We start from the raw sequence: 25,469 nt of genomic DNA on the forward strand, positions 1-25,469 counted from the left end.
AAGGCCAGGGAGGAATCTCCGAGTCCCAATTCCCTTCTGCCGCAGGACAGCCGTCACTCTGGGCTCACGCTGGCCTCAGAGGGTACGATTGTGAAAGCCGCCTGACCCCCGACTGTTTCTAGTCACAAAACAGAAGGAAGGCTCTGAGAAAACACTGGAAAGACTGAACTGTTTGCAAAGAGGTAAGATGACCTGTCCTAAACAAGACAGACTCTCTCAAGAAGTCAGCGTTTGCTAACAGTAGTATCTGAGATGCCCCTGTTTTTCCTCATCCTTAGAATACGAATTAACGTGGTAACTGTGTGGCATCCCTAGGCAAATACTGACCTTTTAATGGGCACAGCTGAACTAAGTGACGTGCGCAGTGGCAGTTTGAATAGAGAGCCATCAGCAGTAAGTGGAAGCATCACAAAACTCGTGGATGTAACTGAGCTTTATTAGCCAACAAACCAAACCACCAGAAAGAGAAAACAGAAACTGAAAGAATCCAGCAAGTCTCCATGGGTAGCGAACAGTACAAGAGATACAGGAAACAGTGAAAGAGACAATCCCAAGAAGAATAAAACCAGGAGCCAGAAATGAATATAAACCAGTGGCAGGGAGAGGAGGGAATTTTTTCATAGCCAACATAAAAGAAATACAAGCCCACTTGCTAAGATTTATAAGGCAAATGGTACTGAGAGGTTAGGTCCTGGCCATCTTGAGCCGCGAGTGGCATGATGTGATGGTCTGTAGCTAGGTGACTTTAGCCTGCAGTGATCCAGGCTGGCTCTTGCATTCTGCTGTGGAATGGAGCAGAAAGAAAAAAGAAGACATAAGTAACTTGTCTACAGAAAGAGAAGCTTCCAGTCAACTATCCTGGGGTCTGGCAAAGTGGACAGGAGGGAAAGAGAGACAGTTGCAGACAGTCAAGCATCAGTCAGCCAAGAAACAGCATTCTGTGAGGTCCTGGAGGGCTGTTTTCTAAACAAAGGGCCAGCATGCCATACATCTCAATTTCCCTATCCATATACAAGAAGTAAGTGCATAGACACTACAGTGATGACTGCTAGAGAAAAGCTTAAGATAGGCAGATAAATGGCTCTAACCAAACTCTGCCCTTGATTAATTGCATGTTCTGTCTGGGCTCCTTTCTGAAGGGACATACAAAGATTGTAGAATTGTCCACCCGAGACAAAGAAAAAGGGGTGAAAACAGATGCAAAGTGGTCGTTAGTGAGGAAAGCCTTCCTTCGGGTCAATCATGTCTACTCTCCCAGCAACCCTGGCGGCAGCAGAGTATAACATTTGAGGAGCCAAGTGTCTTCCTAATGAAGATCTCTGAAATCCAGAGGACGACTCCTCATGTTGACAGAGAGTAGGGCAGAGCAGGAGCCACAAAGTTGTTCGACTTAAGTCAGGAAAAGTCTATTTTTTGGCATCTTGCATTTGAAATATGTTAAACCAGGGCAGACTCCTCTCTGGTGGAGCGTCTTAGAAACAGCAATCTTTCCTGATGTGCAGCTGGGCAGTCTCTCAGGCCTTCTGTGTACAGTGCTGTCACCCACTGGAGGTTAGTGAGGTAACAGAAATGTCTGCCCGGCTAAGAAAACCTGGTGCGGACATGCCTGAAGAAAGGGTTTTGGCTGCTGTGAGATGGGTGTGTGAAACAGGAAAAATACCGCTCAGGTTAAGAGAGAAACAGCTCTAGAAAAAGTCAGCTTTTTCTCTGAATTATACTTTTTATCCAGAATTTGCCCACAGTCCTGGCAATGGCTCTCTAGATCACCCTCCAACAGTAGCCAAGGCAGGAACCAAAACCAGAGCGCTGTGAGGAGTGTTTCATGCTCTGAGGTCTAGTTTCCATCTGGGAATCTCAAAGGAAAGTGACCTTGAAGGGCTTCAAGCACAGCAGCTTCCAAAAGGCATTTCCTGTCTGTCCGGTCACACTGGCGGGGAAGCAGTAAGGTGGTGATCTGCTTCAGGGACACTCTGCCTGGAAACCCATAATGAGAGACTGCCAACGTCTTTTGTCTTCAAAGAGGCCCCAGGGTTAGAGAGGATGTTCAGATTAGGGTTTCCTAGTGAGGGGAAGTTATTTGACACTGGCTAAAGTTGTTTCTTTAAGTGAAGTCCAGATTCAGGGGCCTGTTCTACTGATGCACAGGGCATGGGTCACCCCACACTAAAAATACCGCGTTTAACAGGGATGAATAGCTTTGGTTAGAAGAACTTGTGTGCTCATCCCATGACGCGTTTCCATTGACCCTCTTGCAAAGCTGTGGCATGTTTAAAGCAGGGGAAAAGACCCTGAGCAGGGCCTGGGACAGTGACCATTGCTAGAGTCCAACGAGAAGGTCAGTGCATAGCTCAACCGGGAAGTGTAATCAGCCCATAGTTTTTTTGATTTTCTGGTGCACAGTCCAGAAATGCCATGCCTCAGCAAACGCTCCCCCATCCTGTGCTGACAGCACCCACTGCATGTACCACTTGGCCCGGAGTTGGAAGAAAATATCCTTCCATCATTCAGGGCAGAATGATTTATGTAGTTTAGTGTCCGGGATATTGAGCTTTAAAAGAAGGGTCAGAGTACAAAAAAGGCTGCAGCTTCCCACACAACCCAGCTTGGTCAGCAGAAATGAACATAGAAAAGCCATCAAATTTGGCTGCTGCAGGATGTATCTTCTCCTCCCGCGGTACAGAGATAAATGGGAACTGTGTCCATGCACCAAGGAGATAACAGACGTCTAAAGAACAACTGGATGGCACCTCCGAGAGGGGTCTGACAGCTGACATAGTGTAACAACCTGATTCCTGCTCCTGAACTCGAAAACACCTCGGGCAGAACACCATGAGCCCCTGCTCCCTGAGGGCTCGATTGAGCCTTTAGGCTCAGCCCTGTAGAAGGGCGACAAGTCGCGGCGCCAGCCCAGAAGTAGCAGGAGCAAGGAACCGTGACAGACAGAATTCTCCCTTGCTTTGGGGGAGAGTTCAACCCTTCCTTCCTTTCAGGGTTCAACTTACTAGTCTCTTTGGCCCTGCTCCACTTGCTGCCTGGAGGGAACAGAACCATGGTTCCACACCCCATCTTTCTTCATACCCACTTGAGCGCAGTACGGAATATCAGGCATGCAGCCTCTACTCTCTTCCCTAGAGCCGGAAGTGCAATGTGGGTAGCAATAAGAAGGCTACACAGGAGCAGAGGGAGCAGGAAATATTTACTCCCCCTATTCCCTTGTATGACCGCGTTCAGCCAAGGCCCATCTTGCCCCAAGAAATTTCTTCCACATTCGACCATGCGTCTAAGATTTTTGCTTTGCTGCATCCATTAAGCTGCTGCTGTGCAATTCCATTACCTTTCATTCCCACCATGGCCGTCTGGTGAACCTCTCCTCTGGTGTTTCTGGCATGACAGGTGTAGTTGCGCTTCAAGTCCTTGGGTGTGACCTTGGAAATGGTCAGAGTCCTTGTGATGTCCTTGTGTCCAAGTTCGAGAATAGAGACACTGGAACAGAAAAGTTAAGAGGATTACACATGCTAACACTGGCTGCACTGTTTGTGATTTTTTTTAATACACACACACAGAGAATTCAGCCTTTCCTTTTTTGCAAATCACACCCATATTTAGGAATTGCTTCATTTTTCACAAAAACTTTTACAGCAGAACAGTTTGACCTTTTGGTTCCTCTGTGAACTGGTTTTGTTTAAATTCCTTGGCATTACTTTTGCTTATTGCCAGTGTGAGGAATATGATTGATCAACTGGTGTCCTGGGGCATTTTAGAGTGGAAGGGTGGGCTTGCCATAAGGCACTGGACAAAGACTCATGAGATTTGGGTTTAGTATCCACCTTCATCACAAACTTTCTGTGGGACCCTGGGCAAGTCATTTAGTCTCTCTGTGCCTCAATTACCCATCTCTAAAACGGGGATAAAAAGATTTCCTTTCTTCTCCACTTTGTTTTGTCTGTCTAGTTTGTGAACTCTTTAAGACAAGTCTGTCCTTTAATATGTATCTGTACAACAACCAGCACACTGGACCCCCAATCTTGGTTGAAACCTCTATGTGTTACTGTAACACCTAGTCATAGAGTCACAAATTCCAAAGCTAGGAGGGAGAGTTGTGGTCACTGAGTCTGACCTCCTGTATAGTGCAGGCCAGAGAACTTGCCCCAAATCATTTATAGAGCAGATCTTCTAGACTAACACCCTATCTTGATTTAAAAATGGTCACTGATGGAGAATCCACCATAATCCTGTTCCAATGGTTAATTACTCTTGCTGTTAAAACATTACGCCTTATTTCCAGTCTGAATTTGTCTAGCTTCAACTTCTAGCCATTGGATTGTGTTCTACCTTTTTCTGCTAGATTGAAGAGCCCATTGTTAAATATTTGTCTGCCATATAGGTACTTACAGCCTGTGATCAAATCATCCCTTAACCTTCTCTTTGTTAAACTCAATAGATGGAGCTCTTTGAGTCTATCACTGTAAGGCCGGTTTTCTAATCCTTTAATCATTCTCATGGCTCTTCTCTGAACCCGCTGCAATTTATCACCATCCTTCTTGAACTGTGGACACCAGAACTGGACAGACTATTCCAGCAGCGGTTGCACACTAGTGCCACAAATAGATGTAAAAGAACCTCTCTACTACTTTATATCCCCCTCCCCTGCATCCCAGGATCACATTAGCTCTTTTGGCCACAGCATCGCACGGGGAACCCATGTTCAGCTGATTACCCCCACCCACCCCCAAATCTTTTTCAGAGTCTCTGCTTCCCAGGATAGTCTCCCATCCTGTAAGTATGGCCTGCCTTCTTATGTACATGGCACTCTAATGATAACAATGCTCATCTTCAAACAAATTCTGCTTCATCCCCAAGCTAATTATGGACTGATTCTGCTACCCATCATATTTATTAATATCCTTATGAACAAAATGATGACTGTCCAAATGTTAGAACTGAAAGCCAAGGTGGATTTGAAAGCATGGCAAATTAATAATTGGTTTTTAATTCCTCTAACAGTTTGGAAAAAAACAAACACAAAAATCCCACGACCGGTCACCCAGTTCTTTATAAACCACTGGTAGATGCTAACCTGACCCCACACAAGCAATGCTAAACCTAAAACTCATGACGAGACATCTCCAAGGAAATCGCAGCTGCTCCAGGGTGTTGTTGGGTGATTCTGAAGACGGTATTCAGGCCTCTGAGTCAGCACGGAACGAAGGGCCTAGCCTGGTGCTAGGGCAGTGGTTCTCAGCTCTGGCCCACCGCTTGAAGGGCGGCCAGCACGTCCCTCGGCCCACGCCGCTTTCTGCAGCCCCCATTGGCCTGGAGCGGCGAACCGCAGCCAGTGGGAGCCGCGGTCGGCCAAACCTGCGGACGCGGCAGGTAAACAAACCGGCCCGGCCCGCCAGGGGCTTTCCCTGCACAAGCGGTGGACCAGAGCTGAGAACCGCTGTGCTAGGGGGTGCTGTGCTGCAGGACAGTTTTCCAGACAGTTTGCAGCACTTTTTATGAGCCCTTGCAAGTTCGGATCTGGGTCGTTACTTTCAACCTATCCGCAGTGCCCCGGCAGTTTCCAGTGGGCGTTGCTCCTCTCTTCCGGTCCTAAAATGTTGTGCGTACTTGCTATATCCTACTCCTCGGCGGCTTCTTTCCAGTGGCGGGAGAAGCTGTAATAACCGAATGTGACCATGTCTCCCTCTAGTGGCCGGTCCCAGGATGCTGCCATCTCACAGCTATGGGAGTTCTTCATTTCAAGGAGTAATGACTTGTGAACTTGGTGCTAATGTCTTGGCGGGGCGGGTGTGGTTCAATCTGCACTTGCAGTTGACGTGCATATGCATGAGTCACGGTTCATTACAACATGATCTCTGTAAATACGTCATAAAGCACTTTGGCACCCTCCAGGATGAAAAACATAACAGGGAATGGAAGATACTGTAACAAATCTATTGCTCTCAACAGGTCATTGTGAGGATGGAGGGGAAAGGCCTCACATCCTCCTGTTCCAAAACCAACTGTCTGAGGTAAAGAGAGAGCCTCCCTTTGTTGTTAACAGTACAGAGTCTATGACACACAGCAATGCAGTTCCCTTATTCTCCATTAGAGGGCAGTGGCTCACACTAGCCAGTTTGCGATGCTATTACCAATGATGAGCCCCCTTTAGCTTATGGAGCCTCTTAATGATGTCTCTGTTAAAAGAAAGCTTGGTGACAAACAATGAGCAGATCATGGTTAAGTATCATAACTACGCACAGGTGCTGCATTGCACCCGGGAGTGATTTGATCTGACTAACACTAAGAAACGAGTGACCCTTGGCTCCTGACGTTTGGGACTTGCCAATAACCTGAACAGTCTTTTCCCATTGGGAGCTCTAGGTGTTGCCAACAGGGGCAGTGCTGCTGAATACCCCAGGCCTCTCTGTGGGATCCCATGTGCAGCTAGCCGAGAGAGCTGCAAGAGATATGCAATGAATGTCCTTCTTACGAAACATTACCTTTCCGAGACTTTTATTTTCATGTCTGTGATATCGTCTGTATTTTTTCCATCAACAGTCCACCAGACCTCCGTTTGGGAGTCCTTCAGAAAGGTGAAGTAGACTTCGCAGGGCAGAACAAGGTCGGCACCTAGGAGAAGAGGATTAGGGTGGACGCAGCAGCTTCTGCTTTCCAGAGCCTCTTATAGCCCGAGTTTAAATGGAAATGAAAAGGAACAGTCACAAGAGTGAAATGCCTGCAAGCTGCATGGAAGCTTTTTCAAAACACCATAATAGATGCTCAAACTAAACGTACACTGCAAATAAAAAATACCGTAAGAGGACCAAAAAGATGCCACCATGGCTAAACAACAGAGTGAAAGAGGCAGTTAGAGATCAGAAGACATCCTTTAAAAACTGGAAGGCAAATCCTACTGAGGGAAATAGAAAGGAGCATGAACTCTGGCAAGTCAAGTGTAAAAGTATAATCAGGCAGGCCAAAAAAAGATTCTGAAGAGAAACTAGCAAAAGACACAAAAGCTAACAGGAATGTGGCCAAAATATATTTTCAAATGTCTGATAACTGTAACAGTGGGAATATTTCACTTTTGTTTTACAAATAAACAGTAAATAAACAAACAAATCTCTCCCTAACCAGGTACTTAAGTGGTTCCTACCACCACATTGTGAGCGCCTGTGATGGGGTCTTCACCCCACACTGGCCTTGAAGGGGTTAATGTAGGGTAAGAAAGGGGCCAATCAACCAGCCAGGCCACAGCGGAGGGCAATCAGGAGGCTGAAGTAACCCCCTGACTGGATGAGGAAGCCCTGAGGAGGAATGGGCTGGGTTCATAAAGGCAGGAAGCTGATAACAGAGGGGGCTGCAGGGAAGCAGCCTGCAGTCACTGCCAGGGGGAAGGGAGGTGCGTTTGGGGGCTACAGAGGCAAGTAGCCTGCGGTTTACCCCCTGGGAGCAGGGAGCTGTGGGGCTGGCAAACCCAGAGAAGTGGGGAGAGCCAGAAGGTAAGGAAGGGCTCAGGGAAAAGGCAGCAAGGTCCAGGGTGGAGCAGACCGGGGCTGCCGACTGGAGGGTCCCTGAGCCGGGAGCCGGAGTAGAGGGTGGGCCTGGGTTCCCCTACCTGCCACTGGGGAAGTGGCACCAGTTGGGCAGTGACGGGGAAGATGGCCTGAGCCCATTCTTTTGAAGAGACTGACATCCCACAAAGGGGAAGCGCGCATAGTGACCTGGCCCGAGGGCCAAGTCATGAAGAAGGAGCACCCGGCCGCAGAGACTGAGAGCGCAGACGTAGGATGTGCAGCAAGCAGAAGAAGGGGGCCCTGGACGGTGCTGGTCTGCAGAGCGGCCAGGAGGAGGCACCCCTAGCTGTGACTGAACCCCATCACAATGGCCACACACACACACACACACACACTAATTGGTTTATTCTCAACACCCCTGGGAGGCCAGACGGGGCTATTGTCTCCATTTTACAGATGGGGAACTGAGGCACAGAGAGAGTAAATGACTTGCCCAAGGTCCCACAGGATGTCTGTGGCAGAGCAGGGATTGAACCCAGATCTCCAAATCCAGTGCCTTCAGGACAACATCTTCCTCATTATTATGAATCATGTTTATTATTTGCAATACTGCAGCTTCCAGAAGCTGTCGGTGCCTAAGGACCAATGAAGAATGGGCTAGGTGCTGTGCAAACCCAGAGTACCAGACAGTCCCTGCCCCGCAGAGCTAGCAATCTAAAGAGACCAGACACGCACAGCGCTGGGGAAGCGGGAAAACACACCAGCAGAGTGAACTATGTGAGGGTGGGCACGATTTTAGGAGGAGACTGGCTAAATGGAAAGAAAGGGGTGGGGGAGAGGGCAGGTGTGGAGTGAAGATGAGCTAAGGAGACTATGTGAGGGGAGGATTAGCACAACCAGACAATCAGCACGGGGCAGAGAAAGTCCAGTCAAACCTGTAGAAAGCTCTCTGAATGTCTGCAGATCCCTGCCTTGGCCACTGCTGAGGAAGGCACGCACCCAGCTGTGCCCCATTTTACCCCCTTCTCTCCGGTGCTTTCTCTGCTTCTGAAGCTGCTCCTACCAGCTGGAGCCTGATTTCCACGTTTATTATTTCAGTAAGTCTGTATGCTCAAAGAGCCTTCTTAAGCTGTGTTCTCATGTCCCATAATTGGGCTTCGGCAATTTGGAAGCTACAGAAAAGAGAGAGAATCCCATGCTGCTTGCAAAGCAATCACGGCCCCCCATATGCTTCAAGTAAAGACACGAAGGAGAGCCGTGGGAAAGCAGGCAACCGAGATGAACCTCTGTGCTTGTTAATTACATGGCTTAAGATAATCTTCCCCATCAATGCATGTAGGCTTCCCGTGGGCAGCTACCGCTGTGATTTACCTGCTTCGAGTTCGTAGGTTATTTTCTTATTTGGAGAGCTAAACTGCGGTGGCATTGCCTTGGCTGGAGACCCTGCAGAACAGAAAACAGAATCCCCCCCGCCGGGGTCCCAGTTGAAAACACAGTCAGTCTTCATTAGGATTTGGAATTATTTCAGACTATCTTACAGTAACTAGCCACTTGCATATACTCTACCATCTGTGACTGCACACCAGGGTCATTCACCCCCTGCGCCCCCAGATGTGCGTACCCATCTCCCGCTGCAGTTGCTGAGAGTTGCGTGCATGTCCCAAAGGGCAGAAGTTGATCTAAGTAGAAAGTGGTCCCAGTCACACAACTTGATGCCCAATCCAGATTTTGAAAACCCCCACCTATAGGGCTATCTGGATAGATGATCTGGGCCCAGCTGCAGTCCCGAGGAATCATACCTCCAGCTAGGCTCTTTGGACTTTACCTACAGTTCAGCCTATCACACAGATTTTTCTACTGCTGCTCTTTAAAAAAAAAACAAACCAACAAAAACTGGTTTTTCCTGCCAACAGTATTCTCTCCTCCTACCATGCCCTCAGTGAGCAGCTGTTACCACGTGACACAAGCATGTTCTCATGTTTACCAGGTTTTTACACTCTGCAGTGTTTGCTGCCACATAGACGGAGCATTCTCTGTCACTTGCATAGCACCACGTGTGTGCTGGGCACACTGTAGGCAGCTCTGAAGAGACAGCCTCTGCCCTGAAGATCCTATAGTCTGAACAGATGAGCCTGCTAGTTTTAAAATAGACCGCCTGAGAGAAAGCAGGAAACACACAGCAGCCACTGGGAAAACGAGACACTATTTCTAATAGTGAGTTGAGATCACCACAGACAGACTTTAACCTGTAACACACAACCGTGACGGGGCAATGCCAGCAGAGGCCAACCCAGATCATCTCATCCTCACTCACACGACTCACCCTGCCGGAGACGTGTCCTGGGCATTCACATGCCAGGGGAGGCTGACCCCAGCAAACTGAAATACCTGGCGGGGGCAGATTAATTAATTCATTTACGCCAAGGAGTCAGAGGTGGGACCAATAGTCAGTCACTGATCGAGCCCGCAAGAGCCTTCTCCAGAACTTTTCATCTCTGCTGCTACAATTCTGTATGGGTTTTTATCCTCCTTACCTACTACTTTCATCCTTATGGTTCTGGTGAGGTTGTAGGTCCTTCCGTTCTCCTTGTAGCTCACAATGCAGGTGTAGTTCCCTTTGTACACATTGCGGACAATGCCAATGATGAGCGTTGGGCCCTCGGGATATCGGTCGTGGAAGCCTTTCACCAACACGCAGTTCTAGAAGCAGACAGCAAAACACTTACGCTTTTGGAACTAAAATTCAGAAACTTGTTTTCAACCCCTCTATAAAAATCTAAAGCTCTGCTCTGGTTGGAATAAGCCTAGGAGGCAGTATTTGGATTTCGATTCACTTCAGGCTAAGGTCTAGGTTCTACAGCATCAAAATCTCATGAGTCCAATAAGGTGAGGGGCACATTTGTCCACCCCGTGCCTCGGTTTCCCCAGATGGAGCGAGTTACTTTTCAGGAAAGATTAAGGCTGGGATAGTGAAAGGAACTGGAAGGAATCAGGCACCCAGCTCCCATTGAACTGTATGTCTAATTCCTCTTCGCCGCTCTTCCAAGCGGTATGAGTTGTTGGGGCTCTTCAGGTCAGTTTCCCATTGATGGAGAGATCACTGATGGTACTGCTTTTCTTTAACTTCTTTTTACACAATAGAGGCACCTGTGCTGGAACAGAGAATGCCACATGCAGCCCGCAGGCAAATCCCCTCTTTCAGAAATATCAGCCAATGCCCAGTTCCCAGAGAGCAACTCCGCCTCAAGAATTAGAGAGATTAAGACAGACAGCAAACTCCCTTACTGTTTATAACCACTCCCCCAAAGACTCCACATCACAAAACTAACCATACAGCGTGTCTTCGGACTGTATGCTGCTCACACTGTAAGAAAGCTAACAGGTGAGACTGTAACAGCACCTGCTGGTGTCTCCTGCCATAACATCCCTTAAACTCCTTGGGCCATTAGACTCTTTTAGGCTGTGATTTTCAGATTTTCAAAGGTGCTGAGCACCCACTAAAGGCAGCTGGATCTGCAGGTGCTCAGCACCTCTGGAAATCAGCCCATAAATGCACACAGCTTAGCTAAGCAGTGAACAAAGGGGAGACTTAACTATCTACAGGTTATTTAGAGGGTATAAACACCAAGAAAGGAGAAGAATTATTTAGCTCAGTACCAAGGGGTATAATGGGATGAAATTAAAAAAGAAAACCTCTGGCTGGAGATCAGGGGGAAAGTCCCATAACGAGAGCTATGGGGCTGTGGAAACATTTACAAGGAAACGCTGGCAAGTAAAACCTTAACCATCTTTGCACTTCCAATGCTTTTAATCGCTGGAGTATCTGGGCACCAACAAAACTGCAACAAAATTTTGTCTCTACCGCTCCCTCTCGTGTGTTGGGTTTTTCCTCTTCTTTCTCTCTATGAAAGTGAGTGTAGGTACTGCAAGGAATGATCTTGAAAAGGTAAGGCGATAAGAGTAGATGACCCTGGTAGGTTTATTCCATCTCTAACTTATCAGGTTCTATAAAGAGAAAGAGCTCTTAGCGATGGGTGAGGGTCCCAGAAGAAAGAAAGACATGGAAGTAAAAAAAAAGGACAAGAAGTAAACTTAACTCTATTTACAAACTGACACCAAATTGCAAACTGACATCTTCAGCTGGCATAGCACTTTTGCTCTCAATGGGACTATGCTACTTGATGTCAGCTGAGGATTTGACCCAAAATGAGCAACTGACCAAAAGAAATCCACAGTACAGGAACCTTAATAAGCCTTCCTCTGCCAGAAAAAGCAGGAAACCTGTCCCAAGTGCCAAGTTACAGGCTCCTTTTCAGAAAGGTTTATATCCTCTAAATAGGCTGATGATAACTTGACTGTCATAAAAGCCAAAGATTTGTACATTTTCCAAGTGCATTTCCAACTCAGATTTATCTTAATGTGACAGCTGAAGACAGAGGTAATATACCATTGTTAATGGCTTTTACTAGGCAAAGTGGCTTTTATGGCTTGCTGCCTGGAAAATTATTTAAATGGCGCTCTTTGTTTCATTCTGCTAATTGATTGTCGATATTTGAACATCAATGGATGATACAAATTAGTCATTTAAACCACCAATATGAAGCTACTCCTCTTGGCCCAGAACGAAGGGTTTTAGTTAGACCAGATACAGCTGCACACCTGCGACACCTTCCATCTACGAATCTCAAACTGCTGTACAAAACATCAGCGATTTTAGCCTCCCAGCCCTGTGTGGCTGCATCTCCACTGAGCCTGCCTAGGGGATTTTCTCACCACTGGCTTAGCATGCAGGAAAGTGTAGCCCAGCCCCTAACATTCTTACCACTGTGTCACCTAGCCCTGCCAGGAACAGAGCTGGACACTGCTATGTCTGTCGCTAGCCAGGGCAAGCAGAATCTCGAAAACCTCAAAGGAGACATCAAGATTTTCAAAAGTGAGGAGCATCCAACTGCAGACACCAGAAAGGGGCCTAATTTTCAGGTGGTACCTCTGGTCAGGCCCCCCAAAATCACTCGTCACTTTCCAACCTCTTCGCCTAATAGTAATAATTCAGCCATCGATGTCAAGGCGCTTTACAAAGGAGGTCAGTATGGCTAGCCCTATTTTATAAATGGAGAAACTGAGGCCCAGAGCGGGCATGTGACTTGCCCGAGGTCACTCAACAGCCCAGGAACTGAACCAAGATTTCCTGAGTCTCAGTCTACTGCCCTCTCCAGAAGGCCACCTTGAGACTAGACTCTTCCTTATTAGAACATAAGAACGGCCATACTGGGTCAGACCAAAGGTCCATCTAGCCCAGTGTCCTGTCTTCCAACAGTGGCCAATGCCAGGTGCCCTAGAGGGAATGAACAGAACAGGTAATCAGCAAGTGATCCATCCCCTGTTGCCCATTCCCAGCTTCTGGCAAACAGAGGCTAGGGACACCATCCCTACCCACCCTGGCTAATAGCCATTGATGGACCTATCCTCTATGAATTTATCTAGTTCTTTCTTGAACCGTGTTATAGTCTTGGCCTTCACAACATCCTCTGGCAAGGAGTTCCACAGGTTGACTGTGCGTTGTGTGAAGAAATACTTCCTTTTGTTTGTTTTAAACCTGCCGCCTATTAATTTCATTTGGTGACCCCTAGTTCCTGTGTTATGTGAAGGAGTAAATAACACTTCCTTATTTACTTTCTCCACACCAGTCATGATTTTATAGACCTCAATCATATCCCCCCTTAGTAGTCTCTTTTCCAAGCTGAAAAGTCCCAGTCTGATTAATCTAGGCCCCAATCCTGCGTCAGTGCCAGCAAGGGACGTTTCACTGCTGACTTCAAAGGGAGCAAGATCGAGGCAGCAGCTCCAGTAACTTCAGTGGAGTTGCATCAGGGAGTTTGGGGGTAAAATTTGGCTTCCTGGTTCTTAGCCCCACTACTCCCTTTCTTACCCTGTACCAGTTGACAGTTGGCGTTACGCTGGGAGGATAAAAGCCATCAATATCTGGACAAATGATCTTCTCGTTAGTATGCTCCAAATAGAACAGCTCTTCAGTAGGTTTTATTGATTGGCTGACGCAAGAAGTTTGGTCTTTCTGAACAACCTCCAGGGGAAACGCGACCTTGCTGCAATAGGTTGTGTTTCTAAGCACAGAGGAGGGAAACACGATTAGCTTGGTCTAGTTTATTCATGTGTCATTATGAATGAAATGAAATTAAAAGACACAGTTTGGGTCACAGAAATGACGGCTCTGATGAGATAGATTCAGCCGCTATTGTCGTATTTGCATGTAGGAAAACTCCAGACAGACACACTGAGACAGACACAGCAGCCGCACAGTGCATTAGAAAAACCTAAAGACTGTTTTCCCCATGCAAAGACAACTCACGTACTGCACCATCCTTTACCAGCGTAATGAAAACAACGGGGGCTAAGACGTGAAAGAGGAAGACAGACTGAGATCTCCTCTTTGTTGCTTTGGGGATGCTACATTCATTTTCTCCTGCACCTAGGGCTGTTTTTAATTCCCTGGAACTCTTTTGGGGTGTCAGGAAACTTTGGCAAATTAGCATCCAGTTGACATATTACCCTGCCTCTGAAGCCATCTCCACTTCTATACAGAGATTGCTCCTTACTGGAGAGGGCGTGTGGATTTTGCCAGTATTCTCCCCGTGGACACTCGCAGTTAGCACGGAGAGGTATGTGCATTAACGTCTGCAAGGTGCTAAGCATTATTATAATATAAATGGGCTTGGCACTGAGAATTCTTGTAACTGTCACATTTTCACCATTAATTCTTATGTGATATAAGATATTAAGCGAGCAACACAATTTTCTTGTTATATAAAAGGCATTTGTGTGCCCTACAGTCTTGACGCCCTCCGCCCTACTGCGCTGCTTACCTGAGCATGCAGGTATAATTCCCAGTGTCGTTGAGAAGGGCAGGCCGGAACCAAAGGGTGTCTTTTTCCTTACTGATCCGATTGTCTGGGAGACGGAAGTTGATTGGCTCCTCCAGGTCCCGGTCCTGCCCAATCCAGTACCAGATCAGGGTTAAGCCAGCCGAATGGGCTGTACTGTAGTTGTATTTTAAGAAGGCCTCGAAGAGCGGGCATTTGATCCTAGCTGGTTCCCCGTCGTAGACCTGGATTTGTTTCATGGTGTCCACTCCCCAGTCATCACAGCGCTCTAGGGCCAGAAGGAAGAGACACCTTAGCTTTCACGTGGGCAGAAAAGAAGAGCTGCGCACGCTCCTGCTCCCACTGAAATCAACGTGTCTAGCGGCGTCATTGGAGACAGAGCTGGGGATGCTGCCTTCAGAGTACTAGGCACCTGGAAACCTGGCTTCTTCTTGCTGTTCTTCCTACAATTCCCCAAGATATGCGTCCCTGCCAGGGAAACATCACAGGACGCGAGTGGGTAGAGCCAGGCTTCCCGGACAGCATGGAGAGAAATCCTACCTGAAAATGGCTCCCTGATGAACTATATGCCACAGCTGTGTATGCGTTTGTGTGGGGCGGCAGGGGCCGGGAACGTAGGGTATTTCACGGCGGTAGAATCGGTTAACATTGCCACAGGACTTAAGGGCTGTTGCTGCAGAATTCAGTGGCACTGTGCCGCCATCTACACAGCGACCTGTTTCTATTATAGTGTAGTCAAGGAAACGGGGGCAAGGCTGCCGGTGGAACAGCGGGAGGACCTGGCATGGGAGAAGGCACATCGAACTTCTCTGGGGAGGGTGCTCCAGACCTAGGAAGCAGCATGGGAAAAGAAACGGAGCCCTGAGCTGCATTCCCATGGCCACACACGTCATAAAGCGGGATCAAGGGGGGCTCACTACAGGGTCTGCCAGAGGCAGAAGCTGGGCTGGGAGGAGGAAAGCTGCAGAGCAAACCCACATTCATCTTCCTCAATAACAAAGAAATAAAGGCAAAGCACAGGCGAAAGGTTAATTGTTCTTTAACAGGCATCTTTTCCCGCGTTTGCCTCAGCATGGGAGTTACTTCATAAAAGGGACACGGAATGCAAGTGAACCCCAAAGCCATTGCGCTGGCTAACCACTGTCTTTCCTAATTCTCCTCTGCGAGCCGAGAGAGGCTAGCGGTGTGACAACACATCCTGCCTCAGCGGGCAGGCCCTGCACACATACGGAAAACAGGGCTGTGTCTGGTGGGAGGTGTCAGGTTGTGCAAAGCCTCCTAGTCATGCTAACCCAGAAAACCACAGTGATTCACACAGAAAACCAAGTCAGATGCAGCAGTGCAGTCAGATACCATGACAATACACATGGGAGGGGATTTACCACAGAGCCTCTCACATGTGCAGAGATCAGAGGAGCGTTGCTAGACAGAAAACCAGAGTCTTCAGACCTATTTTCTTTGGGCCAATCCTGCTGTCTCCCATTGCCTTCCAGGGATCAGGCTCTTCTGGCACATCCTCCTCCTCATAGGGACAGTGGAAAGTATTTTGGCCCAAAACTGACATTTAAAAACAAGGAGAAAAGCAGGGCTAACACAACCTAATGGGACAGACTTCGCAACCCTTGCACTGAGCAACAGTAGCTTGCATAACTAAGTGCTACTTAAATGTAAGAATTGAAGAATCTGGCCCAATCTGAATAGAAATGTTTTTCCTGGGATTCTAAAAATGTCAATGAAAACTGAATGTGTATTCCCTTGGAATGTGAGAAACCCAAACCAGCGGGAGAAACCTAGCAAACAGGAAGCCAAGCTGAGCGGTGTCATGTCATTCTTCAGAGTGCAGATAGCAAATGGCATAAAGAGTGAAAAGTGAAACTAGATTTTTAAAAATTATTTCCCTTTAAACTCTCTGGCTGGTGTTTTCAGAAGCACACAGCATTGGCCTAACGCTGCTTCTCGTGAAATCTGTGGTAAAATTTCTATGGGACTTCCCTGGAAACAGTCAGGCCAATGCTGAGTGCTACTGAAAACCTCATCCTGTAAGTCCAAAACATTGGCTAACCAGCATCACGGTCAAAGCTGAATGGGACAAATACATCATGGACAAGGCCAACTGTGACCAATACATTGATAAGCTACTTAGAATCATGAGGTCCAGGCTACTTGATTTATACAAGGTCAGGACTTCAGAGTTGTTAACAAAGCAGACTGCTCGGTCAGTGACTGACTGCGAAATGCATGATGAAGCTTTATGCTATTTGCTTTAGGGGCATTTATTTTCATAAAGAAAGCCTAAAGCCTCATCCCATTCTCTGCTTCCCATTAGGGGAAGGGATTGTGACCAGGGAGTGATGTTTTGGGATTAGATCAGGGGACCGTACATGAGGGCTCCCTGGGGTTCGTTCTCATCTGCGCTCCATCTGCCGCTGACTTCACTGTGTCCCCTTGGGCTGGGTAAGTGTCAGTTGTCTTTATTTCTTCACATAGCAGGGCCAGAGGGGAAAAGAAACCTACGTAAAAATGGCAATACTGAAGTTCTGGGCTCAAGGCCAATGAACTCCGCAATCCTGAACAATCCTTTGTACTTTGGAAGAGCTCCCAAGTCAGCACTGCCCACGGTGTGGTGGGGGGTTGGTCTTGGTGGATGGCCACGTAAAAGAGAATTGTGGTTTTCCGTGACTGTCAGTCACTATGGTAACCGGGGGGCACGGAGATGTGTTAGTGGGGCTGAGTAAATTTTCCTGACAGGTTAGGAAGGCTGTCACAGATTCAGGAGTCAAGACATGCTGAGGAATCCCAATTTGGAGAAGATCGGCTCCAAACCTCAGTGAACTAACTCGAAATGCAGCAGACAGCCATGCTGATAAAGGACAGCTACACCCTACACCACAAAGCAGGGGTCTGGCTTTACCTTACTTGTGAACATAGAGAGGCTGACTGCTCCCCAGCCCTCGTGGCTCCATAAATCTCGATAAATGCCCCAAGAGCGCAGGAAGGAAAGCCAAGGACCGTCAATCTCAACTTGGACGGTAGAAACAAGCGTTGTATCGGACATATAAACCTTTCAGCGCATGAGACGGGCTCCCCTCAACACCCTCCTACCTGGCTCAGACTGCTGTGAAAGGATGCAGCCAGGCGGCCATCACCCACAGGCTGATCTGCATTTAGATTTACCACAGTGGGTGCCTTGTGCCTGAGAGGTTGGGTTTTGTCTCGGAGGACATGTGAAGTGATCTCTCACGCACACGAAAGCCATTTCTTCCTCTTCAGCTGTTCAGTGGCGCTTTTCGGTCTTGCTTTGAGCAGGGGGTTGGACTAGATGACCTCCTGAGGCCCCTTCCAACCCTGATATTCTATGATTCTATGATTCCCAATGCTGATAATGCCCTTTGCTGCAGTGACTAGCCCGGTGCTGTCGCAGAACGATTCAGAACCAGCTGGGTTTGTCAGGCTTGGAGAGAGCTGGTTGTATCATTTGCCCAGGATGTGGGGAGATTTAATCTGGGCTGGAAACTGATCTTGATGTGTTTGCATTCAGCAGTGTTTTGTGTGCCAGCTCCCTGCTGCACCTCTCCCACTCCCCAATCCACTAGGCTGCATTAGAAGTTCAGAAACGTATTTGCTGCCGATGCCAGCAAGCGCATAACACTTCAGTTGGCGAAGTCGGTCTCAACCAGTGACAAGGGCATTTCGTCCTTCCCTGGACGTTTCAAGTCCCGTGAATATCCTTCCACAACACAAAGGATTTCATTCTCAATACTGATGGGATAGAATCACAGAATATCAGGGTTGGAAGGGACCTCAGGAGGTCATCTAGTCCCACCCCCTGCTCAAAGCAGGACCAACACCAACTAAATCATCCAGACTACACAGTGCCACATATCGTGAGCAGAACAATGACACCAAGGAGGGCTTCGGGGATCAGTGCACGAGAACCTGCCAGAACTCAGGGTGCAAACCTCAGCTGGCAGAGCTCCACTGAAGTCAATGGAGCCACAGGGGCTTACACTCCCTTGGGCTCGGGCTTTCACCGTCCTGGCACAGGCAGTTGCCTGTCTCTGAAACGTTCCCTGCACAAATTAGACCCGTCGGGGGTAAGCTAGGTGGAATCCGCATTCGCTCTGTGGTCTGAAGGACCTGTGTAGACTTCTGGGCTTGGGCTCGAGGCCAGGCTGTAGGATCCTGCAGGGTGGGAGGCTCCCAGAGCTCAGGCTCCAGGCCGAGCCTGGGAGTCTACACAGCAATGAAACAGCCCAGCAACCCGAGCCCCGCGAGCCCAAGTGGGCTGGCACGGGCCAGCCATGGGTTTTAATTTGCTGCGTAGACAGATCCTCAGATATCATAGCAATGGGCTCATTGTCAAGAACAAATCGTGTCAAACCTACCTGATAGTTTTCCTTGACAGGGTAACAAGCCTTGTGGATACGGGGGAAGCGGTAGATGTGGTATATCTCGACTTTAGTAAGGCTTTTGATACTGCCTTGCATGACCTTCTCATAAACAAATTAGGGAAATACAACCTAGATGGAGCTACTATAAGGTGGGAGCATAACTAGTTGGAAAATCGTTCCCAGAGAGTAGGTATCAGTGGTTCACAGTCATGCTGGAAGGGCATAACGAGTGAGGTCCCACAGGAATCAGTTCTAGGTAAGGTTCTGTTCAATTTCTTCATCAGTGATTTAGATAATGGCATAGGGAGTACACATATGAAGTTTGCAGATGATACCAAGCTGGGAGGGGTTGCAAGTGCTTTGGAAGACAGGATTAAAATTCAAAATGATCTGGACAAACTGGAGAAATGGTCTGAAGTAAATAGGATGAACTTCAATAAGGACAAATAAAAAGGAAGGAAGGAACAATCAGTTGCACACGTACAGAATGGGAAATGACGGCCTATGAAGGAGTACTGTGGAAAGGGATCTGGGGGTGATAGTGGATCACAAGCTAAATATGAGTCAACACTGTAACACTGTTACAAAAAAAGCAAACATCATTCTGGGATGTATTAGCAGGAGTGTTGTAAGCAAGACATGAGAAGTAATTCTTCTGCGCTACTCCATGCTGATTAGGCCTCAGCTGGAGTATTGTGTCCAGTTCTGAGGGCCACATTTCAGGAAGGATGTGGACAAATTGGAGAAAGTCCAGAGAAGAGCAACAACAATGATTAAAGGTCTAGAAAACATGACCTCTGAGGGAAGATTGAAAGAATTGGCTTTGTTTAGTCTGGAGAAGATACGGCTGAGAGGGGACATGGTAACAGTTTTCAAGTACATAAAAGGTTGTTACAAGGAGGAGGGAGAAAAATTGTTCTTCTTAACCTCTGAGGATAGGACAAGAAGCAGTGAGCTTAAATTGCAGCAAGGGCGGTTTAGGTTGGACATTAGGAAAAACTTAGGTTGTGGAATCTCCATCATTGGGGATTTTTAAGAGCAGGTTGGACAAACACCTGTCAGGGATGGTCTAGATAATACTTAGTCCTGCCTGAGTGCAGGGGTCTGGGCTAGATGACCTCTCTAGGCCCCTTCCAGTTCTATGATTATATGATTAAAGATGCCTAACAGAGAGAGCTGATGAAACTCTATTTCAGTCCATGGATACTCACCCTGGAGATGCCAATACAATTTAATTTTAAAATACTGCATGCAAGTATCACTATTATTAGCATTAATTTGTACTGCTGCAGACTCAAGACTGAAGCCCCGCTGAGCCTGGTGCTCTACAAACACACAGGAAGAGACAGTCCAGGTCCTGAAGAGCTAAAATCTGAATTGACAAAGGATGGATGAGATACGTGTTGTTATACCCATTATAGAGCTGGCAGAACCCAGGTCCCGAGAGACTGCATGACTTGCCAAAGGTCACGCAGCACGTTCATGAGAGAGACTGGAATTAGACCCAGATCTTCTGAGCCCCAGTCCAATGCCCTAAACCACCAACCTATCTCAATGTGTCAGCAAGAGGAACAATGCATGCAGAAGGGGAAAGGAGAAGTGAGACAAAGAGAAGGAGACAGGGCATGGAAAGCCAGCATCAGTAAACACCAGTGTGTGGAACTAGCTTTTCAGAGGCTGTAGGCCCCAGGGGAGAGGCTGGTTTACAGTCCTGCGTGGGAAAGGGATGCGGAGCAAGCGAGGTGCAGGGAGGTGGGCAAACTTGTTCCACCTGGTGTGTCAGGAGCAAAGGATCCACCTCTGACACAGGAGGCTGGAGAGCAGAGACAAAGGTCACTCTAAGGCCACTGCACAGAATTCAATGTTCCTTGAGATAAGGATGAGACGGGAGGACTCCCTCCTTCCACAGTACTTCTCTGATGCACAGGGAAAACCAGCTCCTATCGGGGAGGGGAGTTAATTTTGAATGGCCCGGGTTGTGGGTGTTACAGCACCGACCTCACACGCAGGGAGATTTCTTTATTATCATCTTTGATCTCTTGCTTTAAAAACCTGCCCTCTTGCTCAGCCTGGCTGTATAATGGGTGAGGAGGCTTAGCAAGGAGCCGGGACCCTGCTCATAAGCTGAGCAAAGCTGGGGGTTTCCGCTGTGCACAAAGGAAAGTGCTGGGGAAGGAGGGAAAATAACGGTGTCGCTCAACCTCCGGAAAAAGAAAATAAACATTCTGGAAATCTTTGGCAGCTTTGTTCACAACACTCCCCACTCCCTCATTAGGAAGGCCCCCTACGGACACAGAGCCCATCTCCTCCCCACACACGTGCACAACACACCGACAGAAGTGCCCATGCACGCACATGCGCCCAAATTTCATCAGATAGCTACACGCACAGTAAGTGGCTAGGGCACTGCACTGAGACTCTGGGGACCTGGGTTCTATTCATGGCTCTGCCACTGGCTGGCTGGGTGACCCTGAGCAAATCGCTTCCCCGCTCAGTGCCTCAGTTTCCCCATTTGTAAAACAGGTAAACATGAATACAGTGTTTATTGTAAGGCATGCAAGTGGCCCTAAGAAAACTTTCTGTGTTTTCTGGCAGGCTCCACATTTTTAAACTGAGACCGACATAATAAAAATGGGGTGTGAGAGGCTTTTAAGCCTGAGGAAAACAAGTAAGTCGCCACTTTCCCACCCACTTCAGTGAGGAAATTGACACATGGACGAGAGCAGAGCAGTACTTGCTGGTTAGCTTCTGGTGTGGCGGAGAGCGCAACAAAACAACCTGTAAAAAAAGGTGGCTTGAAAAACCAGTGCAAAGCGCTCAGCCTCGGTGTACATGGAGATAATCTGATACTGACACATCACTTCAGCGCGCTAAGAAACCGGACTGAGACCTAGGGGATCCGAGTTCAGTTCTCAGCTCTGCCGCGGACTCATTGTGTAACCTTGGGCAAGTTACTTCACCTCTCTGTGCCCCACTTTCTCCTTCATGAAACATGGAGAGCAGTTCTTCCCTGCCTCAGAAATAACTTGTTTATCATCCTGTGGGACCCCCAAGGGCTTTACGTTCATTCCTCCAAGGCTGAGATGCAGCCACCTCCGGAGTGGAACACAGCAGCTATGCGCACCCAGCCACACCAGTTGAAGACAGGAAGTGAAGAATACCACTTGCACTTGCACTAGGTAGTCAAGGTATAATGACTTGGCCAGGAAAGCAGGGGTAAAGCACCTCCTTGTTGTAAACATGCCTGGTATTTGGTGATCTTCGGATCCTCATTTTCCTACAGCTTCTCTGTAAGCTCCTGTCTCACACAGCCCAATGCCCGTGACACCAGGCAGGAGCATTGGCCGCTCCTTGCAGCATGCTGGGGTTTCCCTGGACACCTCATGCAAGTGCAGCCCTGCTTAGCTTATACATTTTGACAAGGCTACTGCAACTACCACCCCTGGCCGCCAAAATCCAGTTACATCTCGATGGGACCTCAAACTGCGACTAACAGGGTTTCAGTCAACAGCTGAGCCGAACAGAAACAAAACACCCAAAAGAGACGTGAGACATAGAGGTTGCTGGCTGGTCTCAAAGCGTCACCCCGGCCACTCTGTCTTATAATTTTGGTTTATTACACAAAACTAAACCAGGGATGGGGGAAGATTAGGTGACTCGGATAATATGCTATGGAGCTTGACTCAAACAGGCCGCCAGTTCAAATCTGATTCATGTGTGGAGAGACCGAAAGCAACCATCTAACCTCGGATCAGTGACCTAAGTGAAATGGGCTCCTCCCTTCTCCTGGCCGACGGACATTCACATCATGCACACAAAAATATAAAAATATCCTCCCCCCACCACCGGCAGTTGGCTCCCCCTGATTGGACATAGAGACTGAACTCCTCTCTTGTCTGCAGAAGGAATCCTGACGGCTCGGGGTTGATGCACATTGGTAAGTACAACGCGGTGGTAGCTTACTGCTCTACCTGCTTTGCAGCTAGACCTTCCGGTTCCCCCCAGGGGCGTGAATCAGGCATCTTTCCCCAGCACAACTTCACTTGAAAAGTTGGGTGGGGAACAACCTAACCTCAAAGCATCATAAATAAACCTTGGAGATGAAAGCAGCTCCAGAACTGTGCTTAAAAATGGCGTAGCAGGTCATAAAAACATACCTGAGCTGGCCAGCAATTGCAACAGACAGGGGAATGGAGGAGGAGGGGCAAGGCAGGAAATATTAGAAGACGGGAGTGGGGGGCAGAGGGCATTGGGGGGCAGTTGTTCATTTAAAAAAAAAAAACACAAGACATTTCCATCTATTTTTCTTGTTACTTTACACCCTAAAATACGCAAGCTCTGGGCTTCTGGGGCTGTCACCACCCATAGGAGAAATAAGATCACCGGAACCCCATCATTCGAGTAACAGTTGTGTAGCAGTATTTCCTGAGAATGGAAATGCCTCTTCAAAGTGTTTCACAGACAGTAATTTATTAACCCTCAGATTATCCCTGGCCACAAGTAACTACGCACCCATTCTACGGAGCGGGAGACAGACAGGCTAAATCAGTGGTGGGCACCTGCGGCCTGCACCACTTCCCGCAGCTCCCACTGGCTGGGAACGGCGAACCGCGGCCACTGGGAGTTGCAGGCAGCCATGCAAATGTAAACCAACTGCGTGGCGGCCTGCCAGCGGATTACCCTGACAGGCCAAAGGTTGCCCACCATTAGGCTAAATCGATCCCTGGTAGGAGGTTACACTGGGGATGAATTTGACCCATGGGGCCTACTTCTGGTCTCTGTTCCACTGAAAGCAGATGAGTTACAATGGATTTACACCAGTACACTGAAGGTCTCAATTCTGCACCATTCAAGTCAACTGGAGTTTTGAAACTGATTTCAGAGGGAGCCGGATCAGGTCCTGAAAGCAGAATCTGGCACAGAGAGAGGCCAAACAATTTACACTGATTCCATACTAACTTACGACTCCCTTTAGGGTGTAAATCTGCATAGAACTTGGGCCCAAGCATCCCTGGCTTGCACGGCTGTGCTCATTCCACTCGATCGCCCGGCCTGTTTGACAGGTAAGGAAAGGGAAGTGATTTCCTACATATGCATGATGCTGAATAGCAGTGAAGGTTACTTTTTGGACAGCATTTATTCCTCAACTCTAGACAGATACTTTAAACGATCAGAGCACAGGACGAGGCTTCCCCGTCTCTGCTGGCAGCATTACAGGCTCTTAACCAGTCCTTTCTAGTTCCCCACAACAGTAAAACTGACAATGATTTTCTCCCAATCCTCTAGCCTTCACTAAGGTTGAAAGACTGTGAAGAATATGAAGGCAGCCTGGGAAGGTAAGAGATACAAATGGAACTTGCAGTAAAATCAGAGTCAAATCTGTAAAACAATGATCAGGAGTGAATAAGGGAAAGTGGTACTCAAACACAAAACAGCCAGTATTTTACAGTGCAGAATGGGTTATGATGGCCATTATCTGGTCAGATTCTGATCTCACCTAAACTAGTGACAATCTGAGTAACTCCACGGGCCTCAGACAAGTTACTCTGGATTGACACCAATGAACTGAGAGCAGAATCTGGCCCACGGTATATCGTGCTTCCATCCATAGACACCAAAGTGTGTCCCTTCCTGACAGCGGTTAACTCCCTTTTAAGGCAGAGCCCAGGGGAGCTATGGATTCTCAACCCCTTTTCACAGTAGGCCCGGGGTCCCAAGGAGGGCACCCAACAGCTGAAACACTAAAATTAGTGGACACTTCTTTGAAAATTTGGACTTAAGTGTCCTCCCTAAGGGTACAGAGCAAGTCAGGGGCAGAGCTGGGCACAGAACCCTGCAGTCCTGGCTCCCAGTCCCATATTCTAAGCAGTAGATCATACTGCCCCACCTCGTAGCACCCGCTTCTGAGGTCCTCATTTTAGCAAAAGCCCGAACAAACCCAGCAACACCTGCAGAGGCAACAGGCCAAGAGCTACAAACCACGGCACCGTGGGGAATTGGATTTTGCTCACTGGCTTGGGCTTCCCAGATTCGTCACCGCAGCGAGTGGCGGCGTGAAATGCTGCGGTAATGCTTTCTGGAGCACTGCCAGGGAGCAGCACCCTACCTGAAATGGAAGGGGAGATTGTCTACATGGTAGACAGGGCAGTTTTGATTCCACAGGAGAAATGCACGGAAGAGTGAATCCGACCCGGTTTCCCACCTACCGGGGGCATGGAGCCCTCAGGACCCACCAGAGCCAGTACAGCTCCACTGGGCAAGGGAGGGGGCCTGATTTAGGGATTCCGGGGGGGTTTATCCAAGCGCAGGCTCGGTAAATGGTGCAATGAGGCCGATGCCGATGAGGGACGTACTGAGCCTCCACTGGCCGCCTGGAATGTTCATTCTTCAATGCGTTTTCCCTAATAGAGCTTGCTCCCCAGCCCCTTTCCATTTTCCTTCTGTAAATCATGACATCTCTCCTTTGCCCCAGATAGGAAGCCTGGGGCCGATACAGATACAATCCCCCCCTTCATGAGCAGCCCAGCTGAATGCGAGCCAGACGCCTGTGAGGATTACAACATATTTTCTGCTAGGAACATGACTCAATGAAGCTGGCATGCGAACTTGGCCCATTCAAGAAGTTCCATTCTCAGCAGCCATGACTGAGACGTGAGTCAGAATTCAATGGCCAGAAT

At 48.2% G+C, this 25,469-nt stretch overlaps 1 protein-coding gene across 6 annotated transcripts in view; it reads right to left on the reverse strand.

Annotated features, from left to right (window-relative positions):
* The window catches only part of LOC102940652 (interleukin 1 receptor accessory protein), a 60,852-nt gene that overhangs the window by 16,808 nt on the left and 18,575 nt on the right, over nt 1-25,469 (reverse strand). For 4 of the 6 annotated variants that reach the window (XM_043522507.1, XM_037908731.2, XM_043522508.1 and 1 more), the window contains exons 3-8: nt 14,384-14,669; nt 13,432-13,624; nt 10,037-10,202; nt 8,874-8,945; nt 6,486-6,615; nt 3,335-3,483 (exon numbers count right to left, since the gene is read on the reverse strand). In XM_043522507.1, coding sequence (XP_043378442.1) covers nt 3,335-3,483; nt 6,486-6,615; nt 8,874-8,945; nt 10,037-10,202; nt 13,432-13,624; nt 14,384-14,669 — 996 coding nt within the window. Of the gene's footprint in view, nt 1-418; nt 783-3,334; nt 3,484-6,485; nt 6,616-8,873; nt 8,946-10,036; nt 10,203-13,431; nt 13,625-14,383; nt 14,670-25,469 lie in introns of those variants that run through there. The other 2 variants (XM_037908730.2, XM_037908729.2) reach the window with 2 other exon arrangements.

This window comes from Chelonia mydas, chromosome 9 (assembly GCF_015237465.2).
Source record: "Chelonia mydas isolate rCheMyd1 chromosome 9, rCheMyd1.pri.v2, whole genome shotgun sequence".
Taxonomy (NCBI): domain Eukaryota; kingdom Metazoa; phylum Chordata; order Testudines; family Cheloniidae; genus Chelonia; species Chelonia mydas.